The 13,638-nt window shown below is 58.9% G+C and overlaps 1 protein-coding gene across 1 annotated transcript in view; it reads left to right on the top strand.

The window, feature by feature from the left end:
• The window catches only part of TNN (tenascin N), a 41,861-nt gene that overhangs the window by 17,614 nt on the left and 10,609 nt on the right, over positions 1–13,638 (top strand). Inside the window, exons 9-13 of the mRNA XM_036234603.1 lie at positions 2,396–2,659; positions 7,180–7,443; positions 10,181–10,444; positions 12,453–12,583; positions 13,221–13,353. Coding sequence (XP_036090496.1) covers positions 2,396–2,659; positions 7,180–7,443; positions 10,181–10,444; positions 12,453–12,583; positions 13,221–13,353 — 1,056 coding nt within the window. The remainder of the gene's footprint in view (positions 1–2,395; positions 2,660–7,179; positions 7,444–10,180; positions 10,445–12,452; positions 12,584–13,220; positions 13,354–13,638) is intronic.

Genomic DNA, 13,638 nt, shown 5'->3' with positions numbered 1-13,638 from the left:
TGGACTGGGGGCTTAAACCAAGTCGCTTTATTTCTCACGGTTCTCGAGGCTGGGAAGTCCCACGATCTAAGTGCAGCCGGTTCGGTTCCTGCCGAGGGCGCTCCTTGGCTCACATGTGGCCACCTCGTTCCCCGCCCTTACATGTGGGAGAGAAGACGCTCAGGCCTCTCCTTACAAAGGCACTAATGCCATCATGGGGACCTCGCGCTCCCCAGCCCTTTTAAACCTAATTGCCTCCCGAAGGTCCCACCTCCAAATACCGTAAAAGTGGGGGTTAGGGCTTTGACATGTGAATTGCGGGAGGGGGACCCGAGCATACAGTCTGTAGAAAGCGCCCGTCAGCATTCGGCCCCTGAAGTGTTTCCTCAGGCACGAACTCCTGGCCCAGGTAGGCTGTATGTTTTCCAGGGCCAGAAGAAGAACTTGACAGGAACGATGGTGAAATCTAGATTTGTTTAAAGTCAAGGTCAGCAAACTTTCTGTAAAGGTCCAGACAGTAAATACATCCCACTTTGGGGACCGTACAGTTTCTATTACAATGCTGCCACTGAAATTAGTAAACAGCCATAGACAATATGTTAATGAATTGGCATAAATGTGTTCCAATGAAACTTTATTTATAAAAATAAGCAGTGGGCCAGATTTGGCTCCTGGGCTGTCGATTGCCAAGTTTCAGCTTATGCTACGCACGGCTTTCCTTTTTACTAGGATTTTGAGTGTTATGAAAAGAAAGAGCGTGCGGGTCAGCCTCTTTAAGGCAGCGGAAGTTGGAACAGAAAAGAACGTTCCCCTCTCTCAGGCAGGGGGGGTGAGAGTAAGCACCCCAGCTTACGGCGAGCCCCTGGCCATACTTACTGCCGACTGGGAGGGGAGGGGGCGTCCGGACAGGCCGTCAGAGGAGGCGACACCTGAGCGGAGCCTAGAAGGGTGGGAGGGACTCGGCAGCATGTACAGCTGACCCTTAGACAACGCAGGGCCTAGGCGCACAGTAGAAAATTCACGTACGACTTCTGACTCCCCAAAGTTTAATAGCTAACAGCCTACCTTGACCAGAAGCCTTACCGACAACATAAACAGTCGATGAATACGTATTTTACATGTTACATGTATCGCACACTATATTTTTACAATAAAGTCAGCTAGAGGAAAGAAAATGTCATGTAGAAAATCATAAGAAAGAGAAAATACATCTACAACATTTGTTGCAGAACATCCGCATGGGAGCGGACCCGCGCAGTCGAAGCCCATGCTGTTCAGGGTCAGCTGCACGAAGGCCTAGCATGTGACCGTGACGGCTGGCTCTTCTGTCGTGTCTTAATATGCAGACATTTTAATAATGTGATTGCAAGCGGCATTTAGGGTGGACGAGCAGCGAAGCATGAGTCTGGAGTGTTAACGCCAGCTCAGAACCCCGAGTTCCTGCTTGTCCTGGGAAGTCGCCTGTGCGTGGTGCATTCTGAACGCCGCTCCTGCAGGCCGGCTGCCTCGCTGCTCCGTGTGCTCTGCCCGGCTGGCCGGCCACGTGTGGCCAGGGACGGTGCGCAGGGCTGAGATGCAGCTGCCGTCACCAAAGCTCAGCCTTGGGAGGAGGCGGTGTTTGAAGCAGGAGAATAAAGGCGTCCTGGTCCTGCAGCCGGTATCTTGGATGTGTGACTGACTCTTTGACGGTTCACAGTTTGCGGAGAACGTGGTACTTCATACCTCCGATGGCTCATATCTAAGCATTTACTATGAATATCTCATTTACTAGTCACCATAGTAGGTAGGGACTCTTCGCAGAGGTGAGGAGCCTGAGACTTCAGTTACGCGGCTCGTCCACAGCTCACAGCCTGAAACGGGGGAGCCCAGGTTCTAACACAGTTTAATCACGCTCATGCCCGGCAGACTCTACAAGTAGGATTATTTTTATCAGCCGGGACTCATAATAACGTCAATTAAAAACTCTCTTGGTCCTCTGGCCACAGACATGTTTCAAATGAAAGAACTGGCAGCTCCTACTTCCAGGATACTTTTCTTCCCCCAGCTGACACAGATTTATTGAACTATAATCGTTATTGGTATGAGGAGTCACGCACTGAAAGAGTGTAGTCTGTAAATCCAGAAGGAAGGAGGAACTCCTATGCAGAGACCAGTTCTTTCCCTCCAAAGGCAATTTGTGGGAGTTTTTAGAGTTGAGACTTTATGGTGGCTTTGTCTCGACACCCTACTTCTCATGGAATGCCATTGGCTCACTCTTGGAATTTCAGGTACTTGTTTAACCCCTTGTGACCTGAAGCACTGTCATATGACAGACTCAGAAATTTACCGAGGTCGTCATTTTGGTTGCGTGTGTAGTGAGTGGCCTTTCACGAGCTAGAGAGTTGGTAAATGCTATGCTCTTTCATTTCTCTTAAAGATATTGACAGCCCAAGAAACCTGGTGACCGACCAGGTGACGGAGACCACGGCCACCGTCTCCTGGGAGCCAGTGCAGGCCACCATCGACAGGTACCTGGTGCGCTACACCTCCGCGGACGGAGACAGCCGGGAGGTCCCGGTGGGGCAGGAGCAGAGCAGCGTGGAGCTGACGGGCCTGCGGCCGGGCGTGGAGTACACGGTCCGCGTGTGGGCCGAGAGGGGCGCCCGGCAGAGCGGCCAGGCCGAGGCCGAGGCCCTGACAGGTAACGAGCTCGCTCGGTCACCGCGCCACTGCGTCGCTCGTAAGCGCAGGGTCTGCCCAGCGTGGTTTTCCTCCTCGGGCCTTGGAGAGAGGGGTCGGAACGGCAGGCCGGTGCCCTCCCGCGGGAAACCGTGCGTCCCTTGTCACCGGGCAGCGGCTTCTCTTAGAGCAGGGGCTCGCCGCGTGGCCTCCAGACTTTGGTCCTCAAAGGTCGATGGCATTGCTCAGAGCCCTTGTCCTCCGCCCGTGCACCTTCTCTGTCGTCGACATGCTGGATGCTCCGCCTCGGTGAGCAGTGAGCGTGGGGAAGGCAGTCGTGACCCCCGGGCTGAGAGGCCGGGTCGGGGGGCTGCGATCCGAAAGCCGCCCCCCTCCCCCAGCTGTTGCAGTCTTCGCCGGAGCTTGGTTTTGTTTCTGCCCTTCGGCCGAATGTTTTAGTCAGTGTTTTATTAGCTAAATGTTTTATTAGCTAAAAATAAGCAAAAATCTAGCCACTTTGAGTCCCTCGGAGGTATCGTTCTAGTCATTAACGTGCCACGTAATGGTGCACACGTCGTCGAAAGCTAAAGCTCATCCCCTCCTCCGGCTCCAGCTGTTGGGGACTAACCGCCCGTCGTCCGGAGGGGGCGCTGCGCCGCTCTGCATTTCCCGTCTCGGACGTCAAGGTGTCTGACCCACCCCGTCTGGCACGGCCGCGGGGCGGGGCGGCCGGGTCGGGCAGGGCACACGAGGCGTCTGGGAGGCCTTGCTCGACGCTGGCGGTCCTGCTGGCGTGGGCTCGTCGTGGGTCTCGGCAGGCCTTACACCTGTTCCCGTGTGGGGCGCTTCCGCGGGCTCCTCAGAGACACCTCGCCTGTCCTCTGTGCCGTGGTCCTGTGCGGCGTGGTCTCCCCTACTGGCCTCCTGCCCCCCTTCCTCTGCCCACACATCCGGGGGTGACTCTGGTGTCCTTCTGGTGGGGTCACCTCACCCTCTAGGTGACCACTTCTGAAGCGACCCCAGGGGGCACCCCACTGCCTGGCCCACAGGGGCGCTCTCACGTTGACTGACCGACGTCCAGGTCTCTTGCGATGCTGCGGCCTCTCGCTGCTCTGCATGAGAACAGCTGGCCATTTCTCCCCTCTTAGGGGTCTGGGGCATGTGTCAGACGCCGGCACAGGAGGTTCCCCAAGCAGGGTTTCCCAGCCTTGGCGCTATGGACGTGACGTGTGGGCTAAGTGATTCTTTGTCGTCGGGGTCTGTCTTGTGCACTGTACGGAGTTCGGCAGCCTCCGCATCCCACACTGACCATCAGACTCGTCTCCAGATGTTGCCGGCCGGCCTGGTTGAGAGCCGCGGCTCTGGAGAGTGCGCAAGGAGCTCTGGGAGGGGTCCCATCGCAGCTGCCTCCTCACGGCCTGGGCCCATCCTCGGGCTGCGAGGGAGACTCTCCCCCAAGAAACCCGCTCGTTCCGTCCCGCCTCCGGCCTCTCCTCTCACAGACTGCAGACAGTGGGTCAGTCAAGGGCCGCAGGACATTGGTCCTGCACTGGGTGTGGGCCCTCGGGCTGGAATGCAGACACCGGACTTTGAGAAGGCCACTGCCTAGACCGCCTAGACCAGGCGCGAACAGCCTCATTCTAACGTTGCCCACATGAGACAGGGCCCGGGGGCAAAGCCTTCAGGGCAGTGGCTTTTGCAGCGAACCGTTTGGAACAAAGAAACGCCATCCTCGCCGAGGCGAGTGCATTTCCAGCACCTCCTCTGCGAGTGGTTTGAAAGGGCGCAGTCTCCGTGAACCGGTCTCGTTAACGGGAGCGCGTGGTCCCCGGGGTCCACTCTGTGCCGGGAGCTGTCACACGGGCACGTCATCGACTCACAGAATACTCGCGGCGCTAGAGGGTGCGCTCTGATCTTACTCCCCCCGTGTTTCCCCGACCTTTGCTCTCGTTAGTTTGTTTGTTTGCTGTGAAGGAAATCGAGGCAGAGGCCGCTTTGTCCTCGATTACGCCTTGAGTCGTAGAGTGACTCCGCTGAGGCGTGACGCTGGACCGTCTTCAAGGCCCCTTCTCCACACGGCGCTTTTTGTCTCGGTTTTCAGAGCTCCCCAGACAGATGCATACATTAACTAGGAACAGCCTCATTTTACAAATGCAGAGAAGTGAAGTGACTTGCCCAAGGTCACAAAACGAGTCAGTAAGTTATGAAATTAGGTGCCTGCAAGGAATACGGGATCCCACCGAACCTGAAAGTCCATATAGCCCGGACCCCAGGTTTTCAGACAGAGACGCCAAGGCCCAGCTAGAGGCAGCAATGTGTCCAGGGCCACAGCACTTCTGACTCCGGGTCTGGTGCTCACTCCGCTGTCCCATGCTGCCTGCTCGAGGATCCCTGGGTCCAGCTGTGGAGAGAAGGTCCACGTCCCCAGCACAACTGAAAACCAACACCTAGGCTGGGAAAATCACAGAACAGGAAACCGCCCCACCCCAAGACCATGGACATGAGCTCTAACTTTGTTAATCATGTTTATCAATCATCATTTTCTTGCAGACATCGACAGCCCCAAAAACCTGGTGACCAACCAGGTGACGGAGACCACGGCCACCGTCTCCTGGGACCCCGTGCAGGCCGCCATCGACAGGTACCTGGTGCGCTACACCTCTGCGGACGGAGACAGCCGGGAGGTCCCGGTGGGGCAGGAGCAGAGCAGCGTGGAGCTGACGGGCCTGCGGCCGGGCGTGGAGTACACGGTCCGCGTGTGGGCCGAGAGGGGCGCCCGGCAGAGCGGCCAGGCCGAGACCAAGGCCCCGACAGGTAACGGAGCTTGTTCTCTGGGAAGGGGAGACCTGCCATGCCGAGCCGTTGGCTGGTCGGGTGTTGTTTTCCTGCTCTGACGCTGGCAGAATCGATGGTCCGTGGAAGAGCAGGGTGGGGGCCCTTTGAGATACGCCGCACACGCACCCCCTCACTCCCCTCCCACGCGGCACCTCAAGGCGAAGGGCTCACACGTGGCCTTCTGTGTTGGTCTCGTAAAGCTAAATGGCGATGGGTCCCGTCCACCCACCGTTCCTCCAGCTGCGTATTCCCTTCGTAATTAATCGTTAGCTATTTCTTCTTGAGAGGGAAACACTGTGAAGAAACCACCCCTGTTAGGCTCTGTTAGCCAAGCTCGTGACGGGAGCGGCTTCTGCTGCGACGGCCCTGCGGCAGGGAAACGCTGTGCTTTCTTGGTGGGCGAAGCCTCTTTCGAGCTCCGCGCGCCCTGTTCCGAGGCTCCTGAGGTCTCACCGATGTGTGAGGATTTTTAAAGCTCTTTCCCATTTCCTCATTTTTTAAGAACAGACTCATTGACTCACTTTAAATGGGCGGATATTATAGCATATAAATTATATCTCGCTGGGTTTTGGTAGATTCACAGTTGTGCAACCATCAGCATGATCTAATTCAGAACATTTTCATGACCCTGAAAAGAAACCCCAGACCCATGACCAGTCATTTCCCTACCCCACTTCCGCCAGCTCTAGAAAAACACTCCTTTCTGTCTCTATGGATCATCTTATTCTGGACATTTCATGTAAATGGATTCATACAGCATGTGGCCTTTTATGACTGGCTTTGTTCAGTAAGCATGATATTTCCAGGTTCACGCATGTTGTAGCGTGTCTCAGTACGGCACTCTTTTTAGGGTGGAGTAACACTCCCTTGCGAGGACAGACCACACTGTCTATATCTGTCCTTCAGCTGCAGGACATTTGGGGCACGTCTGCTTTTTGGCTGTTATGAATAATGCTGCTGTGAACACTTGTGCACAGATTTTTGCGTGGACGTATTTTCCGTTCTTTGGAGCACATATGTAGGAGCGGAATTGCTGGGCCATGTGGTAACTCCGTTTAAGTTTTTGAGGAACGGCCCGATTATTTCTAGAGTGGTGGCATTATTTTACCTTCCCCCCAACGATGAACGAGGGTTATGTGCCACACTTCCTTGGTCCTCGGTGGAATTTGTTGAGACGGGTAGAGCAGAGATCAATATTCTCATTTAACGGTTAAGAAACCTGAGGTACACATGCGTGATCTCCACGAGTCACAAAGTTAGCTGATGGTTCACGGAGTCCTTTGTGGAATATGCATGAAACATTCTGGTACCTTGGACTCTATTTAGTAGGCCCACACCGTACAAAGGCGAAGCTGAGGCCCAGCCTGAGGCAGCGGACTTGCTCAGGGCCGCAGCGGGCTGAAGGCAGAGCTGGGCCTTGAGGGCGGCCGGCCCCAGCCCAGGTTTCTTGCTGCCCCTTCTGCCCTGTCTCTCTGGGCTGGAACGAGGACCGAGCTCTTCTGACTCGGGGACTGGTGCTCGCTCCGCTGTCCCATGCTGCCTCCTCAAGGATCCCAGAGTCCGGCTGCGGAGAGAAAGTCCACATCCCTGACACAACCGAAAACTGACGAATGGGCTGGGAAACCACAGAACAGGAAACCGCCCCGCCCCAAGCACCGTGGCCATGAGCTTCGTTAATCGTGTTTATCAATCATCATTTTCTTGCAGACATCGACAGCCCCAAAAACCTGGTGACTGACCAGGTGACGGAGACCACGGCCACCGTCTCCTGGGAGCCAGTGCAGGCCGCCATCGACAGGTACCTGGTGCGCTACACCTCCGCGGACGGAGACAGCCGGGAGGTCCCGGTGGGGCAGGAGCAGAGCAGCGTGGAGCTGACGGGCCTGCGGCCGGGCGTGGAGTACACGGTCCGCGTGTGGGCCGAGAGGGGCGCCCGGCAGAGCGGCCAGGCCGAGGCCAAGGCCCTGACAGGTAACAGCAAGGAAGGGTGAAACAGGTGAGGTCTTCACTATGGGTTGATGTCTTGCCGCGGAATTCCGAGACCACGGCGTTTGGGGTCCGTGATCTCGGGAACTACGCATGGGCTGTCCCAGGAGGGTTTCCTGCAAAACATTGCATTCGCCTGAAATAAAAAGAAATGTCAGTAGTGGTCTCAGTGCCGAGCAGTCCCACGAATGTCTTAAACTCTTCCCCAAAGCCTGTGTTTTTAACCACTGTGCTTCTCAGTTGTAAAATAATCATAGAATATACCGTAAAACCAATGTGAAATTCCTAAAAACTCTGGATTGAAGAACCGTTGTGACTTAATAGAGGCCGTGAAGTTTGAAAGAAACAAGCATTGCCTTTGGCAGCTGGAGCCGGTTCATGTCAACGTGCTGCTAAAGGTCACTGAGCGTTTTCTAAGTGTCGGGAGCCACAGTGGTGAACAAAGCAGGTCCCCACCCCCTTGACGTCCAGGGAGAAGGGCGGACCCCCGGCCCGCCAGCCAGCGCGCAGCTGCGGGTCGCGATAGGTTCCAGGACGGAGACGAGCGTGGCGTAGGTATGGAGGACAGCAGGTGCAGGTGTGTCTCAGATGGCACGGGGTGACCCGTTGGTAATGAGGTACGTTGGCAGAAACAGCCCAAGGGCAGTCGCTTCAACAAGGAGGAAGCCCGTCCTGTCTCGTGGAACGGGCCAGGGCTGGCGTGGCGGCTTCGCGGTGCAGGAGACCAGGCCGCCTCCGTGCTGGGCTCAGGGATCCCTGGGGAGTGGCCTTCGTCTCCGCGGTCATCACCCCTCCTCATCCAGCGGGCGGGACGGGGCCTGGGAGGGGGCGGGGCGTGACGGGAGTGTCGCGGGCGTCGGTTTTCACATCCCATGGGCCGGACCCAGTCGTGGGCCGGACCGCAGTCAGGGGGGCTGGGAAATGACGTCTTCGACGGGGTGGTCGTGTGCCCAGCTTAAACTTCGTGTGTGCCGTCCTGATGGACAGTCGGACCAGCCACATTCCAAGTGGCCAGTGGCCACGCGGGACTGATGGCTGCTGTACTGCCCAGCGCAGAGGACAGACTGTTTCCATCTGTGCAGAGAGAGCTGTTTGTTGGACCGCGAGCTTCCGGAAGAAGGGGCGGTTGGCTTTGGGGGAAAAAGAGCCATTTCGGGCAGAGGGAAGAGCGTGTGCCGTACCAGAGCGGGAGGAGGCGGGGCCTGACAGGTGCCCGTGTCGCGGAGCACAGAGGTCGGAGACGAAGGGGTGTGAGGTGGGGGCGCGGAGAAGGCGGTGGGGGTCGCATCGTGCAGGAGGACCACGCGGCGTCTGAAACGGGGAGCGTGTGTGAGCGGTGCTCGTTTCAGAAGCGGGAGCGGGAGACGGGGCCAGGCGGGGACGACCCCAGCGGGGCGGTGACGGGGAGGGGAGCGGGGGCGCCGGCCGCCGGGCCGGGCGCGTGGGCTGGCGGTGTCCGTGGCAGCGCTGACGGGCGGCGTGGGGCAGGAGGAAGGCGAGGACTCAGGTGTGACCGCGTTGCTGACGTGAGCGGGGTCGGGGCGTTCTGGGAGGGGAGACTGGGGACAGATCGCTTTGGGGAGGGACGCGACGGTGTTCGGATGGGAAGCTTGAGGTGCTCGCGAGAGTCTTCGGTTACTCGAGCGGTTTCTTTTCTGGTTCCACACATACCCCCTGAGCGTGTGGGACATGTTGGACGCTGGTGGACGTAGATCTAGGTCAGGAGCCCGGAACTGGTACATACTCGGAAGCCACAAGCACCTCGTTGGTGTTTCACACTGCGGACGTGGGTGAGGTCCCCTAGGGAGAAGCGTGGACGAGGAGACTCAGTGCCCCCCAGCACGTTCAGGGTGCTGCCCCAGGAGACTGAGGGGCAGGAGTCGGGGAGCTAGAGACCCCAGGGAGCGCGTCGTCGTGGAAGCCAGTGTTCCAGGAAGGACGTGGCGAGTCAGCTCTGCGCAGCGCTGCTCGGCGGTTGAGTCAGGTGACGATGGCGTTCACGGGTTTGGCAGCATGGACGGCGTTGGCGGAGTAGGCTGGCGGGCTGACTGGCGCGAAGGAGAACAATGCCAGACCCTGCCGAATTGTGGAGTGAAGTCGAGGGCCGCAGGCGGGTCCCTCGGGAAGCCTGTCTGTTCAGGGTGCAGCGAGGCAGGAGCGTCTGAGCTTGTCCGTCTGCAGAGGACGGTGGAGGGGGAGAGACCGACGGTGCAGGGGGGCGGGCGGGTGGCAGGGAGCAAAGGCCTCGAGAAGGGCGAGGGCCCCAAACGCACAGCCAAGGGGGCCCGGCCTCGGCCAGAACGCAGGACCCCGGAGGGCCCGCGGCAGGTCTTTCCTCTCCGGGCCTCTCTCCTCCTCTCCTTTTAGCAGACGAGAGGCTTGGAGGATTTGACGTCTCAGCTCAGCTTCTGGATGCCGTGGGGATGACAAAAGTGGCTGTTTGGACAGCAGTTTGGGTGGCTTATCTCGTTGCTTAGGCGAGTTTTGTGGGAAGGCAAAGGACAGAAAATTTCCACGTCAAGAAACTTGGAGAAGCTCTAATTCCTCCCAGTTTTAATATCCAGGGGTTTGTTTCTCTGGAAAATGGAAAGTAGGGAGGGGCCCTTCACGCCTAAAAATGGAACTACTCCGTCGTTACAGATAACCGGGGTGGAGATTCCTGGAGCTGGGGTGGGGGGAGGGCCTCCCCGACTCTAAAATTCAGCCTTTTCTCTTAAAAAAGAAATCGACAGCCCAAGAAACCTGGTGACCGACCAGGTGACGGAGACCACGGCCACCGTCTCCTGGGACCCCGTGCAGGCCGCCATCGACAGGTACCTGGTGCGCTACACCTCCGCGGACGGAGACAGCCGGGAGGTCCCGGTGGGGCAGGAGCAGAGCAGCGTGGAGCTGACGGGCCTGCGGCCGGGCGTGGAGTACACGGTCTGTGTGTGGGCCGAGAGGGGCGCCCGGCAGAGCGGCCAGGCCGAGGCCAAGGCCCTGACAGGTACTGCGCGGGGTGGGGCGGGGCGCCCCTCCCCTGTGTCAAGAGAGAGCAGGTGGGGGGGGGGACACAGTTCTTGCGCCTGAGGACCTTCCTCCAAGGGCTTTGCCGTGTGCCTTTTGAGGTGATACGTTGACACGATAGTTCAGATTAATAGGAAGAGAGAGGAAGCCGTGGCCGAGTGAGGCTGGGACTCTTAAAGACGGGGTGCCGAAGGTGCCTCTGGAGCCTCTCTGTCTCCACCTCCTGGATCGGGGGCGTGGCAGGGCAGCTTTCCCCCCACACCCCGTCACCGGCCCCCTCCAGCTGGTGATCAGGGGGTCCGGGTGCCTCCTGTTTCTGGGGCCCCCGGCCTCATTGAGCACCACAGCAGTCGGGTCTCCAGGGGACCCGGGATGAGCCTCGGGCCCACGCTGAGGTCCGCGGCCCCTGTAGACAGTCCAGGAAGGCCTGGCCGTCCCCTCGGTGGCCGAGTACACCACGTGTGGCCCCTGGAGGGACAGGGGACTCGAATTTCTTTGTTATCTTTATTAGTTACAATTAACAGGACTTTTCAACCAAAGCAGTCATACCTGCTTATGTAAAAACTTCCAAACTAAACAGGGGTGTGTAGAGAGAAGAACTCCCTTCCACGTCCCGACTCCCTGACGCTCAGCACTGCCTCCCAGCATCTTCCTCCACCCCCCACCCCCCCCCCCCCGCCGCCCCGCTTCCTTCTCGCCCCCCTCCGGTCTCCCTATGTCCCGTGTTCCTTCTGTAGCTGCTCTGTGCTTCACTTTCCCCGTCTTTAAAGACAACATTGTATCATTTTTCTACCTCATAGAGAAGCGAAAGTAACGAAGACATCTCGGCCGTACTCAGTGGTGGGTGGGCGGCCGGCCGCGGCGGTGGCAGCTGCTGGCTTACATTGTTCAGATTTGGCTTTGATTTTGCAAGTGGGAAATTCCGTTTTCCCGTGTGATGGCTACACTGAAATCCAAACCAGATGTTAGGCATTAGAAAGCCAAACCGAGCTGACGTGACAGAAACTCACAATTTGTCAGAACGTCCTGACTCCAAACGACAGCTGCCTGATTTCCATTAAGATCCTGCCTTCCACTTCTCAGCAGAAATGCTACTGGGCAGAAAATAGCCAGGAGACGTCTTTTGGGGGGACCTTCGAAATTAAAATCACTTTCTACGATGACTTTTCAAAATGGAAATTTCCACGCATAGCTTATTTGTTGTTAAAAAAAAAAAAAGAGCCGTCTGACCATTACTATGGTGCCAGCTCCAGTTTTTGCCCAGCTGCAGTTTTTCCTGGTCCAGGGCGCACGGGGGTCTGCGGGGTCCCGCCGGGGTGTGCGTGAGGAGGTGCAGGGCGCCCGAAGACACGCCCACAGTGTCTGCCTCCTCCCGCCCTCATCCTTTCTCCCTCCTTCGGGCAAACATCCCCCCTCTTTCTGCACGGAGCCTGCATCTAAGGCCACACGCACTCAGGTGCGTAAGAGAGAGCTTTCTGTTTTCTAACGCGCTGTCCCTCGTGAGCCTCGCTGCTTGCTGAGCAGCCGAGCGGGGCCCGCGGGACGTGCGGGCCCTGCCGCTGCCCAGGCGGTGCTCAGTGCGCGGCGGCCCCCGGGTGAGGCGCAGGGGCCCGTGGGCATCGCAGTCGCCTTCCCGGCGGCGGCCCCCGAGACGCGCTGGCTCCCGTGCGCCGGGCCTGTTCCAGGCCGGGCTCGCTCGTCGTCTCCTCGCCGCTGTGGGGCCCCGCCCGCCTGGGACGCACCTGCTGGTGCAGACTGCTCTACCCCGCCACTGTGGGAGGTGGGCGCCCGGGGTCACCCGGGACCCGCCCGCGTGCCCGTCCTTAATCCTCGTCCTCGATGGGTCTCTGCGTTTGGAAACGGTGGTCGTGCAGGGGGAGAACGGAGCCACAGGGAGGAAGAGAAACGGCAGGACGCGTAGGGAGAGAGCGGAAGCCGAGGCCCGAGTCGTCCCCGGCAGTAATGTTCACCTGGCCTTTGACATACAGACCTCGACGCCCCCAGAGACTTCCGTCCGTCCGCCGTGACACAGTCGGGTGGGGTTCTGACCTGGACGCGCCCCTCGGCTCAGATCGACGGCTACGTTCTGACCTACCGGCTCCCAAACGGCACTGCTCAGGTACCGGCCGCTCCTCGTCCGTTCTCACGGTGCCCGTGCCCGGCCTCCGGGGGACGCGGGCCAGCCGCCGATCCGTGAGCCGACCCCATCAGCCGCCTGCCGTGTGCAGGGGATGGCGCCAAACACGGCCGTTTGTGGGCACCGTGGTCCCCTGCCGCAGGACCGACCATGGGGCCTGCCGCTACTGGCCGCTGAGCCCTTGCCAGCCACACGTCGGCCCCATGTCCTCTTGTTTGTTGTCTGTCTCCCCCAATAAACGTGAGCTCCGTGAGGAGAGGGACTTTTCACCTGTTCCGTTGGTCGCTGTAGCTAACGTGCTTAGAACCTGGCACCAGGTGGGTGCTCAGCGAAGATTTAGTGAATTGATTGGCTGACCCGTATGTCCAGGGTTATATCTATCTCCCACGTGGACTCTCGAGCCCAGTCAATTCTTAAAACGCGTCCCAATGGGAAAGTTACTATTTTCTCTGCTTGGCACGGAAGCAGGAGGGAGGAAGGAGGGACGGACGGGCACACTGCCTTCTCAGTGCCTCAGTGAGCCCCCGCCGTCAGCACCAGGGAACGCCCGGGCACCGCGGACGCGGGGCGATAACCCGGATGTCTGCCCCGCGTCCCCTCTGTCCCCTCCGTTCGGTAGGAGGTGCCGCTCGGACAAGGCAACCAGCGGTTCGAGCTGCAAGGCCTCGAGCAGGGCGCCACCTACCCTGTGTCCTTGGTGGCCGTTCAGGGCGACCGCCGGAGCAGGAGCGTGTCCACCACCCTTTCCACAGGTAACGTGGGCCGCGGCGCGTGGACCGGACTGGCTGCGGAGCTATGGCTTTCTGCAGGGCGGGGAGCTGGAAATGGGGCGCGGCAGAGACTGCACTGAGGAGCTGGATCCGGGGAGGGGGTGACGTGGACTTGACCGTATTCGGGGAGTCCAGGGAGAGCAAAGCGCGTGAGGAAAAGAAGACCTGAGGGGAGAGTTGGACGGAGCGGGGCGGTCATGAATAATCCTGCGCCAAATGGATTGGCTTAGAACAGGGGGCCAGCCCGCCGCGCCCCCCCGCCCCAGC

This window comes from Rousettus aegyptiacus, unplaced genomic scaffold, assembly GCF_014176215.1.
Source record: "Rousettus aegyptiacus isolate mRouAeg1 unplaced genomic scaffold, mRouAeg1.p scaffold_m13_p_17, whole genome shotgun sequence".
In the NCBI taxonomy this organism is placed as follows: domain Eukaryota; kingdom Metazoa; phylum Chordata; class Mammalia; order Chiroptera; family Pteropodidae; genus Rousettus; species Rousettus aegyptiacus.
This window is presented reverse-complemented; position numbering and strand designations above follow the sequence as displayed.